At 41.8% G+C, this 25,913-nt stretch overlaps 2 protein-coding genes across 6 annotated transcripts; one reads left to right on the forward strand and one right to left on the reverse strand.

Moving 5' to 3' along the window:
- LOC128450724 (cilia- and flagella-associated protein 251) lies at nt 1-16,539 on the reverse strand. 5 transcript variants are annotated; one of them, XM_053434350.1, is made up of 5 exons: nt 16,298-16,539; nt 16,126-16,179; nt 14,433-14,517; nt 2,265-2,409; nt 1-1,158 (listed from the first exon to the last, which is right to left on the reverse strand). In XM_053434350.1, exon 5 carries the CDS (start codon nt 1,053-1,055, stop codon nt 165-167), a length of 891 nt encoding a protein of 296 aa, XP_053290325.1. In that variant the 5' UTR covers nt 1,056-1,158; nt 2,265-2,409; nt 14,433-14,517; nt 16,126-16,179; nt 16,298-16,539; the 3' UTR covers nt 1-164. The 5 variants fall into 5 exon arrangements, 4 of the variants coding, with proteins under 4 accessions (XP_053290325.1, XP_053290326.1, XP_053290324.1 ...); XM_053434351.1 differs by lacking the exon at nt 14,433-14,517; XM_053434349.1 differs by lacking the exon at nt 2,265-2,409 and having other exon boundaries at nt 16,298-16,538.
- LOC128450723 (sodium-dependent lysophosphatidylcholine symporter 1-B) lies at nt 9,737-25,556 on the forward strand. The gene is made up of 14 exons (XM_053434347.1): nt 9,737-10,007; nt 11,620-11,748; nt 12,380-12,504; nt 17,171-17,294; nt 17,377-17,455; nt 17,543-17,694; nt 17,798-17,888; nt 19,133-19,251; nt 19,476-19,559; nt 21,362-21,445; nt 21,543-21,655; nt 22,220-22,363; nt 23,222-23,398; nt 24,015-25,556. Exons 1-14 carry the CDS (start codon nt 9,924-9,926, stop codon nt 24,067-24,069), a joined length of 1,560 nt encoding a protein of 519 aa, XP_053290322.1. The 5' UTR covers nt 9,737-9,923; the 3' UTR covers nt 24,070-25,556.
- The last annotated feature ends 357 nt before the right edge of the window (nt 25,557-25,913 follow it).

Here is a 25,913-nt window from a genome sequence, read left to right on the forward strand (position 1 = left end):
TTACTGTACTAGTCATATTTATTCAAAAAGTTCAACATATTTACAACACATCATTAGATTATTTCAAATATATAGAAAGGGGGACAGGGGAGGGGTTTGTTTTAAGAGTAGGAAAAGGGTGAGGGCGGGGGCTTCTCCACCTCTTCTCTCTCCTCCAGCTCAGCTCAGCCTCCTCCTTTCTGCAGCTCAGTCCCATAGTTGGTGTTGTCTCCTGCTGCAGTTTCGTCTCCTTTAGGCCTTGAAGCGAGCACCTTATCGTTCTCCATCTCCTTCTTGACCTCCACCTCACTGCTCCTTGTTGTCGCAGGCTCCTGGTGCCAACTTGCTTCCATCATCTCATTCTTGGCCTGACAGACAGTCAGCTCAGCAAGGCAGTCAAGATATGCCCTGAGGCGAGCACGCCGTTTCTTCACCTCCTTCTTTATGACACAGTCTTTGTCTTTCAGCTGAAGGTGCAGTTGATCAACCTGCTCCTTCAAGGCCTGGATCTCCTTCTCCTTCTCCTTCTCCTTCTCCTTCTCCTTCTCTTTCTCCTTCTCTTTCTCTTTCTCCTTCTCCTTCTCCTTCTCCTTCTCTTTCTCTTTCTCCTTCTCCTTCTCCTTCTCCTTCTCCTCCTGGGGTGGCTCCTGGAGCAGACTTGCTTCCATCATCTTATTCTTGGCCTGAGAGACAGTCAGCTCAGCAAGGCAGTCAAGGTAGGCCCTGAGGCGAGCGTGCCGTTTCTTCACCTCCTTCTTTATGACACAATCTTTTTCTTTCAGCTGGTTTTCCTGCTGCTCCACCTTCTCCTTCAAGGCCTGGGTCTCCTTCTCCTTCTCCTTCTCCTTCTCCTTCTCCTGCTCCTTCTCTTTCTCTTTCTCCTGCTCCTTGTCCTTCTCTTTCTCTTTCTCTTTCTCTTTCTCCTGCTCCTTCTCCTTCTCCAAAACCATCTTTATGACATCACTGTCTTGAAGCTGGTTTTTCAGCTGCCACACCTCCTCCTTAAGAGCCAGAATCCTCCTGTAGGCTGTGAGGAGTTCGGCATTGAGGGCCGTCACAACGTCTGGTTTCTGCATGGTTCACCACAGAGAGTAGATCGATCTTTTGAAGAAGCTGTTTGAACAGTTGATGCACTATTTTCCTTTCTTGTCTGGAACTTGAAGTCAAAAGGCTTTATGTCTGCAGGTGACAGGATGAAATAGTGTGTAAGATTTAGGGTGAATTTGATCCATTAAACATTCAATATAAAACAAATGACACAGATAGAGAGACACAGAGAGAAGGAGAGAGAGGGAGAGAGACAGACTGGCTGGTTTAAGCGTGAGAGAGAGAGAGCGAGAGAGAGAGAGAGAGAGAGAGAGAGAGAGACTCCCCTCCTGCTATGTGTGTGTATCTGGTTGCCATGGAAACTCAACTGAATGCACCTGTTCTCTCCTCACTGGGACAAGAGAGAAATCTAAACTCTGAGTGCACCACTCAAACAACTATAATTCAAAAACTATAAGTCCTATCGGTGAAATAAAGACATCGTGAGAATTCCAAGACTTTGCCAGACACACCGATATATTTGAAATTTGTGAGAGTAAAAAAATGGGACAGTGTGAGCAAGTTATGCGAGGTGATGCAGAAAAGTTTTCTCTGAAATAACATTAGACCCAATGGAGAGGGATTGTTTTTTTCCTTAAAGGAGCTACACACCTCATGTCATGTGCTCCTAGCATTAACTTACGCTCCCGTCAACTTGTCCTTCAACACATTCAAACTACACATTAACCAAAAAATAACCAGTAAATGTTTTTTTTAAATCAATCACCATGGCACCCAGCCCCTTTGATTTGAATTTGAATCTGAATTGGATTGGCAGTGATGGCAGTTGTTGTTTTTTTTACTTTATCTTAAATACTAAAGTTAAACACCAAGGTTAATCTTCCCAATGTTACAAAAACACATCGTTTGGTAGAATAAGCTGTGAAATGTGGAAATGTCCTGGTGCTACAGGTGTTTTGTCCACAATGCCTCGCTCTGCCTGGCCTCGGCGAGCTAACGCTACTTAGCATCACGTTAACACATATCACCCATTAAGATAAGCAGCAGAAAACACAAAAGAAGCCAGCAACAATATTTTCACATTTGTCATAAAAGCAACAGCAAACAGCACATTATCAACATGTAACAGCAGCAGCTTCATATTACACAGTGGTTTCATTTCAAACTTGAATAATGAGCCTGCATTGTATTGGTTAGCATGCTGGGTAAATACAGAGAGAGAGTGAGACATGACTTACCTCAGTCAAGGTCAGAGTGCAACAGCAACTGTCTTAAACTTGAACAGTATTTAAAGCAATCAACAGCCAATCAGAGGTCTCCAATCCAAATAACAACTTTGATGCTGTTCATCAAAGCATCAAAGGAGGTATTGGGAGAGTGTCCCTGTCAATCAAAATAATATTTCAAATCTTAGCATCTGGTTGTTATGGTGATAAAACAACCTACTGATGATGAAGTTTTGCGATCATTTATTTCGATAAATAAAAACAGGACGTTTCATTTCGGTGGATTTTTAATTGCGTCATTCTTGCAGCATCTGATCTTTAATTTTGTAATGGCTCCTGTCTTATCACCTTCTTGTCTTAGTATTAATATATTTATATATATATACAGGGGTGGACTGGCCATCTGGCATACCGGGCATCGTCCCGGTGGGCCGTTGACCCAATGTGGGCCGGTCTGGTCCGCTATGTTTCTTTTTTTTTCTTTTTTTCTTCTCTTCTTCCTCTCTTAATTCCCTCCAATTGGGCCGGCCAATTGGCTACAGAGGGCTAGCAGTGTGTTGCCAGCATCGACACACATTATTGGTCTATTGTTTGTCATTGTAAATCAATCATGGGATGACAGGCTCAGAGAGCCCTGACAGTGCTGTCAATCACAACACAAACCAGGGTGGGGCGGGACCTCATGGCATTGGCGGGGGGAGTCGCGGGACGGGCTGCTGCTGAGACAGAAACTTAAAATGGATAATAAGAGTTAAAAACGCCCGGGTGGCGCTGAGAAGCATCGGGAAAAAAAGCTGAAGTCTCTGGAGGTGGAGGCTGCTACATGTGCCAAACTGACGGACCTATTTGGTGCCGGGTTCACCAGCCCAGCAGCAGCAGGTGCGCCGGGAGACGAGCGAGGAGGACTCGACAATGATGAGCGAGTGGAGGCAGACATGGTAAGTAACGTTGGCCTGGCGCTGGCTAGGCTACATTTTTGAGACATGTCCAAAACAAAGTAGAAAACGTTTTTGATTTTGTTTTAATATGCCGATTTGTGATATTATGGGTTATTATTGTTCAGATGATTTAGCTAAGCTAGCTAAGAGCTGCTAACGTCGTTTACTGTTGCCATAGCAACAGTAAACTTTCTGAGCTGTAAATAGAGATGCAGAATCAAGCTAATTCTTTTCAGAAGTTTTATTGTGCTTATGTGTTGATCCTTAATGGTGTGATCATGTACACTAAATGATAAATTATTCTCCATTACAGGTTGTAGTGATATATTTGAGGAGTCGTTCTCCCTCTGTTTTATATGTGGACATTTGGGACCACTGTTAGAATTTGGTAAGTTTATCATGTATTTTTTAATGTATAAATTCATACTTCATAATTATAATAATTTTCAAAAGGTTTTAAAAGAAACACACATCCAAAAAGTTCTCAACTCTAGGTGCAGGACAGAGGAAAACATTTTCTTTATTTTTCAGACATTATAATGTATCCATGTCCTTCTCCGGTTGACCACTTGACATGTGAGAGCCTGAGGAGTTGTTCCCCCTGTGTCCATGTTCGAGGACTTGCTCTCTGTCTGCCTCCACTCTCTGCCTTCACTGTACCAACGTTTGTCTGTTGAGTCTCCTCTAGTCTGGTGAGTTTATCATTTTTTATGTTTTATGAAATCATACTTAATTTGTGATGATTAGAGACATTATAATGTATCCATGTCCTTCTCAGGTTGACCACTTGACATGTGAGAGTCTGAAGAGTTGTTTTCCAGACACAGGTAGAGCTGGCAGGGGCGTCACCCTGGGCCTGCCCTTTTGGGCTGGGTTTCAGCTGCAGATCTAAAGGCTGCTTCCAGGGGCATGGGGCCCTCAGCCTTTGTTTTTCTTTGCTTCTGCACCTTACAACATACATCACACCTTATTTTCACACATCCAAACACTGTTAACACCACTGACGCGTAACTTATTTTACACATCCCACTACGTAGTTAGAGCTGTCTTGATTTGGAGTTAAATAAATTTACTTTTGGCTTGAGAGGTTTGTGTGTGGCCTCCCTTCTTGTTGCCATCTTTGAGCTAGGTGGTAACAGTAGTATGCATGAGAGAAGACGCCGCGAGATTTTTGGACTTCTATGTGGTGTCCGCTGATAATGTAGTGGGCTGGTCTGGACAGACAATGCCAGAGCTGAATTTTTGTCCCAGTCCACCCCTGGTCCTCTCTATACGGAGGCCGCCATGACTGACTGGACAAACTAAACATCTTTTGATTTTGAAGACTCCCACAGGTTCTCCTTCATGTTTGGAAGGGGAGGGTGAGTTGAGGGTTGTTCAGCTGTAACATACAAATTCACCACTATCACTAAATTATACACACTGAACCTTTAAAGCAAACAAACAGGCAAACACAAAGCAGTAGCTCAGATTCACATGTACAGATCTACTTGGAAGGCCCATGAGGGACACTGGGTCTATGTCCAGCCCAAAACCCAGTATTTTTCTGATTTCAGATATCAGACCAATACCTTTGTAGTTTACAGCATTACCAAAGACAGTAAGTTAATGTAGCAGTGTCCATTTGGATTAAAGGCACATTGGCGAAGGAGCCAGATTAAAATAATGTCTGTGATTGGGAGAAATGTGCCAACGATGTATAATCCTTAATTACATTCCTTTGGTGCAATTAAATACTGAAATTGATTGGGTATACCTCCAAATATCTTCCCAGTTTTCATCTTGAATTGTGACAGAAAGTTCCTTCTCTGATCAAATCATAAATATACCTCATATGCATACCCCGATGTTCATGGCCATTAAGCCCGCTTCGACTCCTTCTTTGTGTTCTTCATCAAGTTTGCCTCCAGGATATCCCTGGGTATCTTGACCCTCAGTTTGAAGCAAGTTTATTATTTGATCTAACACAGTGTGACATCAGTTCCCAGTTACAGCTCATCAGTCTAGAGATCATGTGGACTATCTACTTCATACTTTAACAAACCATCTTGTCAAACTGTCCTCACATCAGTTCTCTCTCTCCCCCTTCTCTCTCTCTCTCTCCGCGTTTTTTACAGATTTGCCAGCTACTTCACCGTTAAAAATGTCGAGGGAATTTCACCCAGACATGTAACAATGCTGTAAGAACTGAATCAAACACCACATATACACGAGTACTCAGTTTTTACTTGCAAGGGAAGTCCTTGCAAGGGACGTCCGCACCTCTGAATAGGTCGGAGCCAACTTCAACGGAACTTCCCAAACACAGTGTTTTTATTTGCACAGCTCAAAATTACAACACATCGTGGGTGGGGTATTATAATTTCTTGATAACTCCTTCTCTTCGGGGTGTTGCTTTATCTGGAAAAATAACCTTTATGGTTTCATAACCATAACAGACAGTTCCTTAAAAATCCACTTTAGGCAAGGCACAGCAGTGGTTAGTCAGGCTAACTCTTGTGTAAGAATGTCGCCTACAGCTTAGAAGCTTACTTCAACATTTTCCAGACAGCACTGAATAACAACTCCTACACCAGGTCATATTCAGTTCATGATAACTTATATACAATTATTCCAACAAAAAGTGAATGAGCAGGCGACCCGTGCTCTGTAGCAGACAGTGGGGATGGGGCTGTGTGCCTTCAGTCTGTCGACCCAGTTGAACATGTCTTCTTCTATTAGCTCTGATAAACTACAGCAGCGGGCGGCAACTGGGTCAAACCGCATGAACCGACACCAGATCAGTTTGATGATTTGATTATCTTTATTTCAACACATCGGAATGACAGAGATATTCCTTCTTTTTTTTTTTTTATTACAGAGCTTTATTTTGAAACGTTCTGAGCCCCGGTCTAAAGCTTGTGTTGATTGCTTAACGGATCTCTGTAATATCCACATGTAATGTATGAAAAAATAACACCAGTTGAGTAAATTAACCAAAATTTTATGAAAAACACAGATTAAAAAGTCTTTAATCCCTACCCTAACCCTAACCCTGCTGATAAACCAAGTGGGTAAACACAACGTTTTCTAGCTGCACAATACAGTGTTTAGAGAAAGCTCTGCACACAATGTCCAGAACGCAAACAAATGAAAGTGACAGTATATTGTTTGAACTGAACTGTTTGGGGAGGACTCACTTATGACAAGGAATAATCCTGAAGTAGAATCCGGAAAATTTCGGTGAGCAAAGACAACAGTCAACTCCAGTCAGGCAGCTCACTTATTCAATGGAAATCCTTAAATAAACGTTGTCCTGTCGTTTGAATGTTTCATGCACCCTGTCTACACAAGCCAAACCGTTTGAGTGTGACTCTTGGCCTTTCTCTTGCTCTTATAACAGAGATTATGAAGCAGATTCTGAGTTGAAATCTTCAGCACTTGAGAGAAACATGTATCAGCAGAGGACAAGCCAACAACAACAACCACCACCACCACATGTTTGCACAGACTGTCCATGGATGTGACCACCAGCTCTGTGGACTAACAGAGAAGTCACCGCAGACACCACGGCTGCCCAAACACCATCAGCATTCGTCGTCTCCCTCCAGTGGGCAACACGGGGTCATGTGGCCCTCTAGTGGCCAGCCAGTGACATCTCGTGTGTGAATCAAGTATTTTCTGTTGTCCTATACTTGTGTCCCAATTATGCTGTTTTATTAACCCCTCCATTACCTATATGTCATATCCTTTAGGGGTCTGGAACCTTTCTTAGCTGACATTAGGTGATAGGTCACCAGTCCATCACAGGGCTGACACACACAAACAACAACCATTCACATGCTTAGGCAATTTAAAGTAACCTAAACTGGATTTCCTACCGTGGAAGGGGAAAATCCCCGGACACAAGGTGGGGTCATGCAAACTCTGCCTCAAGGCGACAGTGCTAACCACTGCACCACCGCGCTGCTCCTTAAGGTTAAAAATATATACAATATACACGTTGACCATTCTACGGTCTCTTACTCATTTACACAAAGTGGTATATTTATGAGTGGCTGCTTCCACCTTTACTGGAAACAAATCTGCAGGATTAAGATGTTTAAGGTTACTGTATGTCATAAGACCAACTCACAACCAAGGGGCTTTGTTTCACTCGAGCTGAGACTGCAGTAAAGTGAGCCGTCATCTAAGAAGCCAGCCGCCACCGGGTTTTTTTTTGCGTGTCTACTTGTGGCTATACGGTAAAACAGCATGGTTGGCTGAAACGGCCTAAAATTACTACAAATACAACTTAATTTTTTTTTTTTTTTATTTTTTTAATCTTTATGGCGTATCTGCTCATGTCAATTATCATGTATTTTTAGTGCAAATTAAAGGGCAAGTCTGTAAAAAAAAAAAAATGTGTACATAATGTAACCATATTTGGATGCTGATTAAAAATATTCCTTGAGAGGTTATAAGTGATATCGAGTGAATTCCTGTTCATGGTGTCTCTGACTATGCTGATACAAATTTTTGGGTACTTTTACTGTAGAATAACTGAGAAAATTAAAGGGCAAATCTGGGAAGTGGCCCAATGTATTCATAATGTTACCATATTTGGAAGCTCATAAAACATATTCCTTAAGAGGTTATAAGTTACTTCGCGTGGATTCCTGTTCATGGTGTCTCTGACTATGCTCATACAATTTTTTGGGTACTTTTACTGTAGAATAACTGAGAAAATTAATGGGAAAATCTGTGAAAAAGGACGAATGTATTCATAATGTAACATATTTGGAAGCTTATAAAAAATATTCCATGAGAGGTTATAAGTTACTTTGAGTGGATTCCTGTTCATGGTGTCTCTGACTATGCTGATACACAGTTTTGAGTATTTTTACTGTAGAATAACTGAGAAAATTAAAGAACAAATCTGTGAAAGTGGCCAATGTCATTCATAATGTAACCATATTTGGAAGCTTATAAAAAATATTCCTTGAGAGGTTATAAGTTACTTCAAGTGGATTCCTGTTCATGGTGTCTCTGACTATGCTCATACAAATTGTTGGGTACTTTTACTGTAGAATAACTGAGAAAATTAAATAGCAAATCTGTGAAAGTGGCCTAATGCATTCATAATGTAACATATTTGGAAGCTTATAACAAATATTCCTTGAGAGGTTATAAGTTACTTCGAGTGGATTCCTGTTCATGGTGTCTCTGAGTATGCTGATACAAATTTTTGGGCACTTTTACTGTAGAATAACTGAGAAAATTAAACGGCAAATCTGGGAAGTGGCTCAATGCAGTTTCCAGTGGATTCCTGTTCATAGAGCCTCTGACTATGCAATGTCCACATTCAAATTTAGATGGAACCTCCTGTTTTCACAGACTCATTCCACTTCAACATGATAGTAGATCATCTCTGAGTGTCAGCGACATTATATAAACAATTAATTAATTGTTACTGAATATCATTTAGGTGTCTTACCTTCCTCCATGTTGTTCGATGTACTCTCAAAAAAGCATTTCCAAATACATGTACAAGGATATGAGGTGGAGTGTGTCAACTTTACATTTGTCAACTTTGATTGCACTAGTTGAACCTGTTAATAGCCCACATTAATAGTCTGCATGAGAAGCTACAGAGACAGGGAGCGGAATCAATAAAATGCTTTTTCAGTTTAAAGGGGAGTCATTTTGAAAATTTAGTTCAGTCTTTACTGATATAATGTCGCTGACACTCAGAGATGATCTACTATCATGTTGAAGTGGAATGAGTCTGTGAAAACAGGAGGTTCCATCTAAATTTGAATGTGGACATTGCATAGTCAGAGGCTCTATGAACAGGAATCCACTGGAAACTGCATTGAGCCACTTCCCAGATTTGCCGTTTAATTTTCTCAGTTATTCTACAGTAAAAGTACCCACAAATTTGTATGAGCATAGTCAGAGACACCATGAACAGGAATCCACTCGAAGTAACTTATAACCTCTTAAGAAATATTTTTTATAAGCTTCCAAATATGTTCTCTTGCTGTGAATCATTTCAGTTTGTGTATTTTCTTGAATTTATTTTTTTTGTTGGCAAGACTACACAAATACTAGTGAAGGATTTCCACGCAACCTTGTGGAAGGATGTCGTATGAATCCTTTACATTTTGGTGTGGATCCAGACTCCTTTGACCTATGACCACTGACACTGTCCCCCGTCCCTGATTAAGGCTCCTATTTACTCCCGTTCAATAATTTTCCGCTGTTTTTCATAATTTATGATCGAACAGTTTGGCAAAAGTCTTAAAATACACAGATAACAACATTCCCGACCGAGCTGCACGTTTTGACGTGTTTATTCCCCCCCCTCAGTAGCTCATACTTGACCAACTAAACACATTGTGAGAAATGTATCGCAGTGAGTTCTGTGACTTTTAATGCAGCTTTAACTCCTCGTAATATATAGAGGCTTTTTTACAGCCTGCAGGTCAGTGTAAATACACGGACAAACTGCTGGGGGTGTAATTTCCCGCAGCACCTGAAGGACACGGAACACGCGATCGTCACACGTCATAGCAGACCGTGACGTAGGCGGCGTAGTAGAATGTAATGATCAGGGACACGACACGGAGAGTTGCGTCAGAGAGACACACAGTCAGAGAGAAAGAGAGAACAGCGGACACACGTTACTGCGAAGCGGCGGTTTGAGCATCGGACTGAAAACCAAAGAATCAAATAAAGACGAAGACATTTCTTCAAAAATCTTGGAGCCACGATGGCACGAGGGGAGGGCGCGGAGCAGTGCGCAGCGAGTTTATTAACAGTCAAACCTATTAATACAGAAATCAAGACGACACTGGTAAGTGCCAAGAGATATATTTATATATATATATACACACATATTGTCAATTATATATGATATATGTGGTGGGATTGAAATCAAGTGAGACTTCTGTTGCGGTCTTTATCCATGTGCGTAAAAACGCGCCTATATAAAAGAGACGTGGTATAAATGTGCTCGTTACTTCCTCTCGGTTTTATCCTACACGCCCCTGACTTGGTCCTCGGGGTTTGAATTTCACCCGCTTCCTCCGGCAGTCTGTTTGTCCTCGGGGCAGCTGATCAATCTGAGCTTTACCGGCTTCGGAAGAGACCTCGTCCTAATACAATTTAAGACATTCCCAATTCAAACTACGGTAGATCCAGCGGTGTTTCATAGAGACAGATGTTCTGCAGAAGCGTGACGTGGTGCTGCTGCTTCAGGGCGGCGTGATTATCGATGCTCGAGCCGTTTGGACAAATTGGAGACTGAAATCAACTTTATATGCCAAAAATATTGAACAAACCAAGACCTGTGAGGGATTACACACAGATTTACATGCATATTAAACCAGTCTAGTAATCTTAATGCTTTTAAACTGAAGACTGTTTATTTAATGGCTCCCAGATTATTCCCAAAGGTGCGTATTTTCTATGGTAAGGTGTATTTTATCCGTATACAGTCTAGAATTCAACTTCAGCTTTAATTCTAATCCTACTGCTACAAGGCTAAACAATATGGCCAGAAAATTATAGAACGATAAAAACGTTGAAATTAGCCGATATATCACATTATTTCTTGACGTTGGATCCAGTGTGAAGGTTGTGGTTTCAAACTCGTATTTATAAACAGAAAACTCTTTACTATAATGGGCATTTTAACAGTTTCCTGGTATTTAATAAGCCAACTGCTTAATAGTGAAATTATAGATAAATTGCAGCCCTAAATATCTCTCATTACATTATATTTTCCGTGAATGGAGAATCTTTGGTTTACTTAGACATGTTATTATTTTCTGAAGCTTCCGGCTGCATTCCTTTATTATCAGCAGCTTGTGGTAGTAGTAGTCTGGTCTTGGTAGAAGAGTAACATTGCTCTCTCCTGTTTGTTGGGAGGGGGCAGCGGTTTGCTCCCGACATGAGGTGATGCTGCTTTTGTGTCTGTGTGGCGGATGTGAATTTAGAGTCTGCGAAACCCCTCTCGCCGGCATCATCCGACTATTACAGGTGATTGGCTGTGGCCGCTGACTGCTGACTACTCAGCATGAAATCTCACTACCTCAAACATCCTATCGCCAGAGCCAATGGCTGCGCTGGAGTCCTCATGATGCAGTGAGAGCGTGTGTGTGAACTACAGTAACCTCATAGTTTCACACCACTTTCTGACTGCAGTGTATCGACCAACACCACATCGTTACACTAATCAGTCTCTAATCTAACATTCTGAGAAGTGGGGCGACGTAATCTAAGTCCCTCACAGTCGCCGGTTGTTTAACACAGCATTCGTTTTGTGGACCGAGGGTTGGGTGAGGGTATACAGCCCACCACCGCCCCATCACCACACCGCAAATTACAGCTGCCCTGAGAATGTGATAAATTGAATCTATCTTGATCCCATATCTACTGTGCCCTCCCCTCTTCTTCTCTTCCAGCCAAGGGAGCAGAGGAATCAGCTCACCGTGCGCAGCAAAATATGCTACGCCATCGGTGGGGCTCCGTACCAGATCACAGCCAGCGTTCTGGGCTTCTTTCTCCAGATCTACCTGCTGGATGTGGCTCAGGTAATTTGACAAGAGATACACAAACAACATGTCACAAATGAAGGCCTCATTTGTGGCACAGGAAAAACACAATTTTCTTTCTATAACACTTATTGGTTTTAGCAATAGAGGACTTTTGTTGTTATCGGAGTAAGGGATAAGGAATAAAAGATGTAGGAGTACTTAAAAGAGACATTTTAATGTTGAAGCCTTTTTTTTTTAAAGTGGGAAACTCCCTTATCTTTTCATAGTTCCAGTAACACACTTTAGATGTAAGGTCGTATCTCATGTCTGCTCTTCTCAGCCTCGTATCAGTTTAACAGTCTCAATCCTGCAGTGGTCGGTCAAGCGGCTTACACAGGACCCCTGCTGGTTTGCTTTTGTCACTCAATTAGAACATTTGACTTTTCCACTGAACACAATAGGAACTTAATAAAGGCCGTTCAGCTCAAGCGATGAGATCATTACAGTGACTTTGAATGCTACTCTGTGCGTACACAAGCTGCCCTATTCTAATCAGTTACACAGCCTCAAAATGTCCCCATAGGCCCGTTGGTGTTGTGGCTCTTTTGAACTGTCCACATGAGGTAGAATGTAGCGTTCTCTTTGTTTTAGTTTCACGCTTCACTCCCTCTCCATTTCCTCCCTCCAGCTGGATCCCTTCTATGCCTCCATCATCCTGTTTGTGGGCCGGGCCTGGGACGCCGTCACAGACCCAACTGTGGGTTTCCTGGTGAGCCGGAGTAAATGGACCAGCATCGGCCACATGATGCCCTGGTGAGTTTCTGAATCTCACAGCAGCACATGTGTTTCAGCACAGGTGCAAAAAGCAAAGAGGAAATTAAAGGATAGCCAAAGGGGATAATAATAAATAATGTGGAAGTGGCATGTTGAGTTGGGGTGACAGTGCAAGGCAACTGTACTGACACAAAGCAGCTCACGGGCCTCTGGCAGTAACCATGGCAACAAGGTTGAAGTGGCTACCAAGAATGAACAAGTGCAAGAATGAAGTCTGTATAAAACTGCTTATAATGTGGGCATTACCAGTCCTCATGAAGACTATTAGAGCATAAAGCATAGAGCATATTAGGAATACGTTCCACGATGTACCCAATAGAAAGTCATTGTAGCACGAAGGCTGCTTTGAAGATGTCTCAAGGCCGAATTATAGTACTGCAACTGCAACCGCGGCTGGCCACGCAGCTGCATCGACGGGCTCGTTTTGGTTTATGGTTCCCCAAGGGTTGCGCGTGTTAATTCCCCGCCAGAACACTAGGGGAGTAACGTGTTATGTCGAAGACAAAACACACAAAGAAGAGACGTCTTCTTCTTCTTCATCGACTGTATATTTACATCGCCACTGCGGCTCCTCATAGCCTTTTTCTGGCGGACAAATCCGCCAGTCAGTGACGGGTTATAAAAGTGGTCATACTGTCGGATCTCTTCTGCCAAGTGCTCTTCTATTGGGTCCATATTCGTTCTTCTAAATCTTCTGTGATTTCTGCCGGTATTATGGGGCATGAAACCGGAAACTAGACTCCGGACGGGATGTAGTAAGCAGACCAATCACAAGCCTTGCGGGCTGCGTGAGGCTCGCGTCGCTTTGTCGTATAGTTAGAAAAATTTGCCTCCCTAAAATCCGACTATAAATCGGCCTTCAGTGTTAAGGCCACATATTATAACCAATTCATGTTAATGCCACAATGGATGAAGCTCCTGTCCAGCCACCAGAAAACCTGTTTGGCAGCAGAGAACATTTCCATACAGCACCTTTTTAAAGGTGCCCTGTGGCGATTTCTCTTTAGCTGAGAAAACATTCAGTGCTACTCATCAAAGTTGAATCCTTTAGTCCAGACAAACTTGTCTGCTTCCCCCTTAAATCGTTTAAACTGTTGTCTTTTTAAAATTCCAAGTTATCAAATGTATTCATGTGTATCATGTCTAACCTCATAAAGCATGCATATTGTGCCAAAACTAAACATAGACCCACTCATTAAAATGTTGCTCCTTAGCACTACTAGTGGTCAAAAATACAACAGGATTCCTTTAATTAAGATTAAGATTAAGATGCATTTATTTGTCCCAAACACATGCACAGACATGCACAGGCACACTCATGCAGGTAGGGAAATTTAATCTCTGCTTTTGACCCATCTGGTGCAGTACACACAGAGCAGTGAGCAGCCATGTACAGCGCTCGGGGAGCAGATGTTGGGGGAGTAAGGTGCCTTGCTCAGGGGCACTAGACAGGGTAGGGAGACTCTTGGATTTTTGGACAGATCAATCCAGGTTCGTCTTTTGTTGTTTCTCCGTGGAGTCGAACCAGAGACCTTTTCTGCCCATAGTCCAAGTTTCTGCCACTAGACCCCCGCCTGTCAATGTAGACACTAACAATAGAGATAATGTATAGATTATCTTTATATATTTATATAAATAGAGAATAAGGAACAATTTCTGATATTGATAAATTAAGTAAAATAAATACCAGATAAATATATAGATGGTAGTATTTAGTCACACTACTGTATCTTATCTTAATTACTTCCATTAAGAGATCCTGATTATTGTTTTAATTTATCTACATAGAAACAAGATGTTTTCGATGTTCAGTATCTCAGCACAGTTTCTCTCTGTACACAAATCATATTTGTTCTGTATCTATACAGCTCTATGAATCTGTGAATGTATAATGCACATGTGCTGACCTTGTGATACCCCTCACAACTTGTCAAAGGATGCCTGTCCTCTTGCCATATGCCTCTGGGGGCCGTCCTCAGCTCCTTGAACAGCCTAGATATCAAATTGATTGAGGAAAATGTAGGTTATAAAATACCAATCTGCTGCTTTAGAGCTGAAAACGGCTCCGGCCAACAAATGTATATAACCTAGACACCAACGCTGACAGTTGAGCTCACTGTGGAAGTGGGTTTGTAAAGTAGGACGACCTTGACATCCTGCTCTTAAAGGGAAATTGCTGCAGCTTCGGTGACGCACATGAAGAAAGGGAAGAGGGCGTCGAGATTTGGCTGCGACAGTGTCATGAGTGTCTGCTTCAATACTCAGACATTTTCCTCCCACATGGTGTCACAGTGATATCTCGAGCACTGTGGGTACTTGAGTCAAATTTGCCAGCTGTGCATGTGAGCTGCATGTTGCCGGTAGGGGGAGGGGAGCTACCGGCTCCTGCTGCGATTGGTCCAGCCCACAACACACCATGAGCCTCAAACGAATGAGGGGTGTGTCCATTTTTGTGTGTGTGTGTGTGTGTGGTTTCCTTGCCTGTTTGGGAGGGGCTTTGTCAAAAAATCATCTGTGTAGCGTTTTGAAATGAAACGACACATGAGAACACACAAATATCTTCTTATGTCCACACTTTACCCGTGAACATGTGCTGAGAGTACATCCTTCATTAAGATGCAGGTTTATTGAGCATCGTTTGTGAGCGTGTGTTTAGTGGATGAACCTCAAGGTCATTTCCTGTGCTTTAATGACCTGAGTACAGAGGCCTCTGTTCAGCCAGCCATGTCGGTGTAGGAAGCAGCCGCCGGTTGACCTGTATTTCCACATTAAATTAGTTAATCTAACCAGCTCAGACATTAGAGGAAATCAGGAGGGGCTTCCTTTTTATTCTCCACGTGCCAAACCAGAGGGGGGCGGGGGGTTTCGTGTGTCTAAGTTTGAGTGCAAACGGGAAGCCTCTCTCCATGTTTAATCATATATCTCTATACGCATGTATCTTCTCTGTATGATGGCTCAAAAACCACAGAGTGGATTTGGACATCGGACTGCAGGAGGCGTAATTCAAAGTGTGAACTTGAGGGCTCTTATTAACAACTTTCTTATCTCGAGCTATCTTTACCTTCACTAGGGAGGTTATGTTTCCACCCCTGTACGTTTGTTGGTTTGTTTGTCTGTCAGCAGGATTATGCAAAATAATACTGAATGTAATTCCATGAAACTTTGCGGAAGAATGTTACATGGGCCAAGAAAATACTTCTTTATTACTTTCTTCAAGATGGCGTGTTATTTGACATTTTTACAGAGTAATTCATGGATCTTGATTTAAAATCAAGATCATCATTTTCTAGGGCTGAATAATTTTCAACAATAGCGGTAAAACGTATTTTTATAACAATCTATCGATAATCATCATAGCAAATATCACATTATTTATTTTAAAGGTTGTGGTTACAACTCTTTAGAAACATTTTACAGATCTGAGGTCGATCAATGTGCTTGTAGAATACATAATTATCATATCGATACATCTGTTGGGGGAAAAAATTATATTGCAATTATTATTGCTATTGTTTTATTGCCCAGCCCTAAATGTTCTTTTCACATTTTTTTTATATTTTGTCCAGTAATCTAAAATTAGAAAATATTTTTTCTACCTACCACCATAGCAGAAGAAAACCTGCATGTCCTTGCAAGTCAACAGGGTGGCTGGACCTATAATATGATAGAAGAAATTGACACATTTGCTTGAAAAATTACTTTCAATTATACTTATTAATAAAACAGTTTACAGTTATTTTCCGTTAACAGACTTGCTGAGTAATGGACTTACTATTTCGGTTCCTCTTAACTGAACATGAGGGTTCAGTTAGGGTGTATCGATGCCAAAAAGGGACGTGTGGTTTCCCGTGGATACTAAAATATCTTTGTTGCGTTTGACTTTACCTCCTTGCAGCCATCCCTAAAGGCCGATATATGCTTCTCCGTTTTGACTCTCACGGACTGACACGGAGAGAGGAACGCCCTCGGCATGGCGGGTCCGCTAACCACAGCATTTCCGAACGACACCATTTCCGGACCTCAAACTTCCTGTTTCATTTCCTATATCACAATACCCAAACACAAATACGATTAATGTGACAAGTGTGTTAAGCCAGCAGAGTTGTCCGGCTGTCGGTGGCTTGTTAGAGCACTAACGGCATGTGTGTACGGTCACATAAGGTTATAACGCCCTGTCATAACGGCGCTAGCGGGTTAGCCACCATGCTAACTGCGGTGGTAACAGCGCAAAAACCCGCTGTCACGGCTTTAATTCCACGGCTGTCATGACACTGAATTAACAACGCAGTTTGGAAACAAGACCGGGGAACCGCTGCACTAAGAAACATTAACATAAGCATTTAGACCCGCTGGTTGTCACTTTATTTCAGCTAAAACTGTCCTTTCTACGGGTGTTCAGAGTCAACTACGATTCTCTAAGCTTGTGCCACGCAAGCACTCTTCCATGTCAAGCAGCTCCAGCTCCTTCAACAGCCTTTGTCTGTTAGTTGCCATTGTTTACTGTGTAACAGTGGGCAGAATCTATTAAACGCACTCTTAAGCAGGCTTTATATTTCTATTAGCCAAGCAGTACTGCATAAAACTCAAATTAGAAGCACTATTTTCGCTTTGTTTTGTGCTCTAAAGATCACCTCTTTGTTCTCAGGATCATTTTCTCTACACCGTTTGCCGTGTTGACGTACTTCCTGATCTGGTACGTGCCTCCATTTGAGCAGGGGAAGTTCTTCTGGTACCTGATCTGTTACTGTCTCTTCCAATCAATGCAAACGGTCAGTACTTCATGTTGACACCCAACAATGCTTTGTTCCTCATCTCTGCTGCCTGCATATCTAACTGTGCGTATGTTCACAGTGCTACCATGTGCCATACTCAGCCCTGACCATGTTCATCAGCAACAACCAGAAAGAGAGGGATTCTGCCACTGCCTACCGTACGTCGGACTTCACGTGCGATCCAATGAGTTTCACATATATCTTGCCATTCATGTTCTGATGCTACGTCCCTGTGTTGCCCTCAGGTATGATGGTGGAGGTGCTGGGTACAGTGCTGGGCACGGCGATCCAGGGGCAGATCGTAGGTGGCGACCCAGATTGTCCCACTGAGTTCAACGTCACTGAGAGCAGCAACTCGTCCAGACACAACCTGACCACTGTTTTACTGGAGCAAAAGGTAAGGTTCCTCTGCAAGACATCAGATAAATGATTATATTTCTAGCTATTTGTCACAGCGTCTGCACGAGTGTTCAAGCTAACGTTTTCTTTTCTGTCCTCAGAAACAATCTTACTTGGTGGCCTCAGGAGTCATCGCCATCATATATGTCCTCTGTGCTTTCGTCTTGTTTCTGGGTGTGAAGGAGAAAAAAGGTACGAATCCAAGAGGGAACAAAAGAGGTTGTCATGTGTTCAATGCCAGTGTGAGATACAGTATTTATAGCCTAGGTGTGGACTCAGAACTTATGACTTTTACTAAATGACTAATTTCTAACTTCTGCAAAAAGTAAAACATTATCAACAGCTCAACTTCGATTTACACCAGTGACTCAAAACTGCCATTAGACTTGCACTAAAATCACATCTTATTTAAAACAAATAAAAGTCTATATTTACTTGACACCTCAAATACAGCAGTGCTGAACAGGGCCCTATGATTTATTGAGTAGGATAAGGTTCGAGTCGGCTTATATCTTTAAAGATTGGAAGGTGCTCATTGAAAGGTTATGGCTCACTGGCAAAAGCACAAATAGAACGCTTGGTCTGAATGTTGTTTGAAATTAAGTGTGAAGAGGCAACATGACATTTTAAATGATGCATCTCGCACTAAAAGGCAGGGGTTGGTCATTTGTTTCTGAAACACATTTTATCTTATTTGTTGACATCCTCTTAAAGTCTTAATATGCATTAATAAATGAAGTTGTTTGAAAATAAAAAGCAGATGTCAATGTTCCTCGCAGGACTGTAATAAACACCACCAATCATTTTATTCGGACATAAAGACACAATTTGCTGGCGTACCTGTCCGTGACTAACATGACCCGAGTCATCAGCCAGAGAGACCTGACCTGAGTGATGTAAAAGTCCTTCTTTAGCAGTAGTCAGACAGTCGGCCTTCATTTGTTTTGTTGGTGTCGCTTTGACCAGCGGGCTGATTGGAGTGGGTGCGATGTATCGCTTGCATATTTTAAAATTGTAGCCGGCTTTTGCTAGCTTCTCAAGAATTACCGACCCATGGTTTACTCTCTACAATCTGGATTCAATTCACAACCTCACAATCTCAAAATGTTGGTACACAAAAGTCAAAGTTAAAGATCAGTTGTGCACTTTCTCCCCTTAATTTTGTACCATAGATCCGAACTAGTGCATGCCTCTTTCAGGCCGTGTGTTGAATTTTACATTTTGTTACAGATAAAGCCCCACCTCTGCACAAAATGCCTAATATAAATATTTCCCTCAAGATTTAATGGTTTGGATTTGAGACTTAAGCCAACATTCTCACTGTTTAAAAAATTACACCAGAAGATTATCTTTCATCCCATTGGCTGTTAATGCGCATTACATCTATTACAGCATTGGATTCTCAGGTGGCTTATCTGCTCCCCTTTGTGTTCTAGAGAGCGGCCCTCAAAAGTCAAACCTCCTGACCTTCCGCCAGGGCCTGTGGATGGTGATGAGCCACGGACCGTACGTCAAACTGGTCATCGGCTTCCTCTTCACCTCGTTGGCCTTCATGGTAATGTTGTGATCCATTACCTGGCTCTTATTGGATGTACAGCTTATTATTAAATATCAAGGAATAATTCCACATTTTAGGAATTGTTTGCATATTCTTCGTGCAGTTAGCTGAGTATGAATCAGGGAAACTGCTAGTCAAGCAGAAAAGCAAACAAGGATGTTGAACCATCCCTTTAACTTTTTATGTGGTTTATTTAAAGATGATGCTTCTTTATTTCTCAGCTGCTGGAGGGAAACTTTGCCCTTTTCCTCATCTACGCTCTTGGACACAGGAATGACTTCCAGAATATTCTGCTGGTCATCATGGTGAGTGTCTCAGTTCCTCCACTCTCTGCCATGTAAAAAGCCTTATAGAGTTTGAGAGATGCGGTGGTTGTCGGTACAATCTGCAGCAGAAAACCCTATCTGACCGTCCTTGTGGCACAAATCAAGCCCCCAGTGTTTGTGGGTTTTTTTCCGCCTTTACTCTCAGGCCGCTCCTCGCATGTGGAGATTCATGACACGGCAGCTGAATGGTCAGATTTTCAGGGTGAGAGGAGGTGTTGTTCAGGCCCTTGGGAACCTCTCTCCCAGTCACACACTGGCTCGCGGTTAGCAGGAGATCAGGGGAGAGACGCGTATACAGCATGCTTTTGTTGCCCTGGTTATCCGTCATCGCCTCCATGGGACCTTTAACCTTTTGGGTCGTGAGTTCCATCCCACTGCTGCTGCTTTCTGCTCTGGTCTCTGCCACTGATTAGGAGTGGAAAAAATTTCTGGCACCATGTTTTCATATTTGGAGAGGTGAGAGTGGAGGGGGCAGGATGGAAATATTTCATCCGTTGATGCTGTTGAGTTTTTGCGGACAGTCTCGTTCTTGTGTGGTCATTTCACATTAGTTGACCAAGTGTGCCCAAGAGGTCAAAGGTTGTCTGCCCCCTGTCAGGGTTGTGATAGAAATTTTACTATTAGGGCAATGATTGATATGAGGAACTACTTTGATGTTTAGAAAGATAACAAATTATCCCTGACAAGTCAGGGTTGCACTCAAACTGTTATATGACTTCCTCACTGACAGGGTCACCTAACAAAGACTTAACAGCACGGGGGATTTGTGGTTGTAAACATTGGGAAAGGGATCTTGAAAATAGATGTTACATTCCAAGGGTCTGGGAAAGAGTAGGTGACAGGATATTGGTCACCTATTGCTTAACATGAAAGAGGTTGATCGATAACATTTGTTTCCTCTCTAGGAGGGGCTTGGAGATGTATAAAGTGCTGCTTTTCTTGTATGTCATTGCTCATTGTATGAAATCTATTCCATGGTCTTGTACATTGATGCCCATCTGCAGATGTAGAATAAACTTCCAGAAAGACATTGTAATGACTTGTGCTTGACTATTGAGAAATTCCCATGACAGGGTTGAGTCAGGACCCCCAAAAAACATATTGTGTCCCTTAACCTCCTCCTCCTCCAGTGGGCACTTCATTCTTTCAGATTTCTACAATTCCCACAATCCTTAATGAAGCACAGGTAGAGTTTTAATAGATTTCAGTGAAGAACAATTTACTTTTACACAAAAGCCTTGTACAACATATTGAAAAATATGAGTCAAATTGTGATTTGTGAATATGGGCTATTTAAAGTTGGATTACTGATTGGTCGGTTGGTTGACCCTTCATTTGATTGTTAATTATAACTCTATATTTTTAAGCTTGGATGTGGCAAATCATGTGTCGCCTCTGACTATGTTCATGCAACCACATAAAATGCAGGGAAATATGAGACCATATATACCACAGGATATGACATGACTTGAGCCAAGACCATAATTTCAAACTAAGTTTATTTTAAATCCTGATGATTTACGTTTTGCCTGATTTGTATGACATACTACTAGCAACAGTTTGGGAAAACACACTTATTTATTGTCTCAAACGAAGTTGGTTCAAAAACCAACATTATCCATAACACGCAAATAATCTACCATAAGGCTGTTTTTAATGTCTTTGTGCTGCTTAAAATCATTCATTAAACTACATTGTTATATTTAGGACACGGCCTGTTTGCATGTAACAGTTTAACGGCGCAACTATGAATATAATTCATTGTCACATCTTTTCTCCAGGTATCAGGGACTCTGAGCATCCCATGGTGGCATTGGTTTTTGACCCGTTTTGGGAAGAAGAAAGCAGTTTACTTTGGCATCACAGTAAGTAAAAATACTTGTTTTTGGTACAAATAAGGTCTTCATCAAAAGAGAACAAGTTGTTATGGAATGACTCACACCTTTCTCTCTCTGTCTACAGTGGGCAGTGCCCTTCATGATCCTCATCGTCTGCATCCAGAGCAGCCTCATCACATCTTACCTGATCTCAGTGGCGGCAGGTGTGAGTGTAGCAGCTGCATTCCTCATGCCTTGGTAAGAACGATTCGATCACTGTGTTCTTCCTTAGATCCTGACCATGGACTGTATATAAAGATGGACGACATGACTGCTCCCAAAAAGTAAAGCCAAAGTGTCTCAATCGCCACCTGGTGGCTGGCTGCAGTATAGGGTCTAAACCCCACATGGACCAAACTGTATATTAAATATATCGTCAATAAAAAATATATCATTTTTTTCTTGAAGATGGTTTCCCTCACTTTAGGAAATTCTTATCACACTGATGTTTATGCAAGTGTTAATTTTTCTGGTACATTTGGTTTTAGTCCGTTAGTCTGTTTATAAAAAGGTGAATGGTCATGATTGACAGCTGAGACTGACTCACAATTGTTAGCACTGGCTCCAAAAGGTGTCATTAGCACAAGATGGTAGTGTTCTTATATTTTGGCTTCATTTCTGGATAGAGGCAGAAAGTGGAGATGCTTCTTCCATCTTTATATACAGTTTATGGTCCAAATACACATGTATCACCAGTAAAAAGTAGTGCTAGTAGACATTTGTCCTGAGGGTTCCCTTTAAATGTTATGTTTGTCTGTTCAGGTCGATGCTTCCTGATGTAGTGGATGACTTCAAGGTTAAGAACCCACATGTGCATGGCCATGAAGCCCTCTTCTACTCCTTCTATGTTTTCTTCATTAAGTTTGCCTCTGGGATATCCCTGGGTATCTCTACCCTCAGTTTGAAGTAAGTATATTGATCCAATCTTAATTATACCCTCTGTAATGCTACTCAGTAGAGCAGATACCTGCGCCAAGACCCAGCAGTGCCCTTAATTTCAATCAAGCTGCCCCACACTGCACACACACACACACACACACACACACGTAGATATCATTTAACTAAATGTGTCCGATTTTTTAAAAATCAAGATCCATTGATTATTCCCTTTGAAGTGGAGGAAAATTACCAAAACAAAACCCTACCTCACAATATGGATCTGGATCTGCTCTAGATGTTAATGGGTTCTTTCACGGACCATGCGTCATCCTTCCTCAAAGTTTTGTGGAAATCCATTTTGTAGTTTTTGCATAATCCTGCTTGCAAACTAACAAACGGTCAGGGGTGAAACATAACCTCCTTGGCGGGGGTAACTATTCTCATGTTCGTTCCTGTTTTCAGCCTCACTGTCATCCTTAAGATGTTAAAAGCACTCAGCTACTGTTTGGTTTCACCAGAAGGCTGGAAGACACAGACAACAGAGACAGGAGGAGTACAAACTAACTTATTTATGTTACTACAATTTGTGCCGTGTCCTTTCTAAACATGTCTGTTTGGAATGGGCTGTTTGCTGGCCAAACAAACACCAACAGGCTCAGCATCGAAAAAGAGAAGCATAGGGAATCAGACACAATGAGAGAAACTACATTCTCAAACAGCTTACATCTACACAGCTGTGATCTAACACAGTGCAACATCAGTTCTACGTTACAGCTCATCAGTCCAGTGGTCATGTGGTCACCAAACTACTTCACCCTCTAACAAACCATCTCATCAAACTGCTCTCTCATCAGTTCTCTCTCTCTCTCTCTGCATTTTTTACAGATTTGCCGGCTATGTAACCGGCAGCTGCTCACAACCAGAGACCGTCAGTCTAACCCTGAAGGTGCTGGTCTCTCCTGTGCCTGTGTGTCTTATTGTTGTGGGACTGCTCATATTGAGGACCTACCCTATTGATGAGGAGAGGAGACAAGGCAACCAGAAACTACTGCAGGAAATCCTGTGAGTGAGAAGTGAAATACACAACACACAAGTTCATACTGAATCCAGGATAACTCAAGAAGAGTAGGCTGCTAAATGTGGTGCTGCAGGACTGCAATGGCTCCTGTACGGGGGCCGACCCATGTCACACGAGCGCATCAACGGAAAACCCAAATGCAAAAGCCACGACATGAGTGCAAAAGTTACAACCCAACAGCATAAGCCACACAACTGAACCTGGACAAGTCAGTTAGAATGAGATGCTTTCTATTTGAGGTGTTATGATAAAGGTGTTCTTCCTTTTTGGATGCTTCAATCAATTGAACCGTAACACCTCAAAGAACACTGGTAACAGCAGGGTACTATTATATTTATTTTTACTCTAATATGTATATATTTCTGTCCCCCTCAAAAATGGCACTTGACAAAATATCTGTTTATTGTTCATCCCCAACAATGACATGAAGTATCTGCCCCCGTTCGTTGGTTTTGCTTTTGTTTGTGTACTTGTGAGACGTCTGGCTGTCTGGCTGTACTGCTGAACTCAATTCAAAAGGAATAAAACCTGTCCTGACCTATCTGAACAAGCCGAATCCATTGTGTGTGACTCTTGGCTGCTCTCTCTCCCTTTGAACAGAGATTCTGAAGCCGACTCTGAGTCTGAATCTTCAGAACTTGGGAGCAGCGTGTAGCAGTAGAAGCCAAGCCACCAACAACAACAACAACAACAACCATCACTGGTTTACATGTTTGCACAGACTGTCCAGGGACATGACCGACAGACTAACAGAAGTGACTGCAGACACCACTGCTGCCAAAACATCATCAGCATCCATAGTCCCCCTCGAGTGGGCCACACAGGGTCATGTGGCCCTCTAGTGGCCAACCAATGCAGTTTCATTTTTCGTGTGAATCAAGTATTTTCTGTTCCAATCCACCTCCATTTCACTGCTTCCACTTAAACTAACAAACACACACAATACTCCATAGTGTGTGTTTTAGTAAGTGTAGAGCCAAAGTCTCAGATTTATTTATGGTTTGATTTGAGGTTTTCTTTCCTTCTTTAGCTGAAACAAGACACTGGGATCGGTCCATATTTAACACATAAAAGGGTTTACCACTGAACTGGACGGACAAATGTTACAACTTCATCACATTTTCTGTGTGCATCCTCTAACTATAGCTCCTATAAATGAAGAGCAGAGGCTCATGGGAGCTCTAGTCATGTTCTAACTCGGTCGCGTTTGCCTCATCAAGTTCTTTTCCCAAAGATGATCACTTTATTGTTTAATGAGATGTTCCTGGAGCTATGTTACTGACCTCGACGTAATAATCAGCGCCTTCATTTCTTAAGGACCTTGCATTGTGGGACAGTTGCACTCCTCCTCGACTTTTTGTCTCACCTCTGTGAATTGGGACACCGCTCGTGATTTGTGATGTCGTTTATTAGGTATTTATTGCTGGATTACAAGATCAGACTTAAGTTTACTGAGGTCAGCACTAAGAGAGAGGGCTCTGAAAGAAGCATACAGTATCATTTTATTATTAAGGGGATACCAGTGCCATTCCACTGATACGAGTTGTTTGAAGCCATTACTATTTCTACTTTAATTTGTTTTGATTTCCTATAGATAATTTAATTGCAATTGAATCTTCTGAGGTGGAAACGGCTCCTCGTGACATGAAATCCTGTGTGAAGATAATCTGAATCACTGCCTTACACACAAACACACACACACACACATCTTGTATGATTGCTCGCCTCAGATTGTTTGGTTTGTTTTTCTTTTGTGCCACTTGCTAAGGGGTTTCCCACCACACTCTTGTTGTGCTTTAACAGTGCAACTGATCTCCATTAGGTTTAATAGACGTTTCTAAATGTGCTGTTGCATCGAAGTCATATCCAGAAAATGAAGTCATTTCATCGAGCATATTCTCACTTCCCAGGGGAAGGTTGAATGCTTTATCTATCTATTTATTTAAAGTATCTAAGGGATTTTAAATTGTATTATGAAAGCACATTTGTATTATAATTTATTAACAGTGGATGGTTATTGATGAAAATGTTATTTTCAAGTCCTGTGCATCACAACATCAAAATGATGTTTTTCATTTTTCTTTTTCTGAGAAAAAAAATGTATCACGAGTTGCCAGGAAGTGATTAAACAAGCTGCATTTACAGCAGTAAGACTCATACTGCAGAATGAGACCAGGTATCCTACTGTAAAGGTATACAGGAGACATCTGTCCATGTGATTTAACCTCAAATCATCCTCTACCCTTTCCTGAAATGATTAGGTCATACAGATTTCAATTGCGAATATTCTATTCAAGCAGTCTGGTTTTAGGCCTTTTTAAATTGCACTAAATGGATTGAAGGCTGCACATGACTTCTGTCCTGTGTTTATATTGTCTGCTGTATGTGTGTAAATACTTTTTCTAAGTATGACTGCAATGAGCACTAAGCAGTGTGAAATCAGAGAAAAAGATGTGCTGTAATTTTTTTTTTTTTAAGTCAGTTAATAAAGTTTGACAA

The sequence above is a fragment of the Pleuronectes platessa genome, chromosome 11 (genome assembly GCF_947347685.1).
Source record: "Pleuronectes platessa chromosome 11, fPlePla1.1, whole genome shotgun sequence".
Taxonomy (NCBI): Eukaryota; Metazoa; Chordata; class Actinopteri; order Pleuronectiformes; family Pleuronectidae; genus Pleuronectes; species Pleuronectes platessa.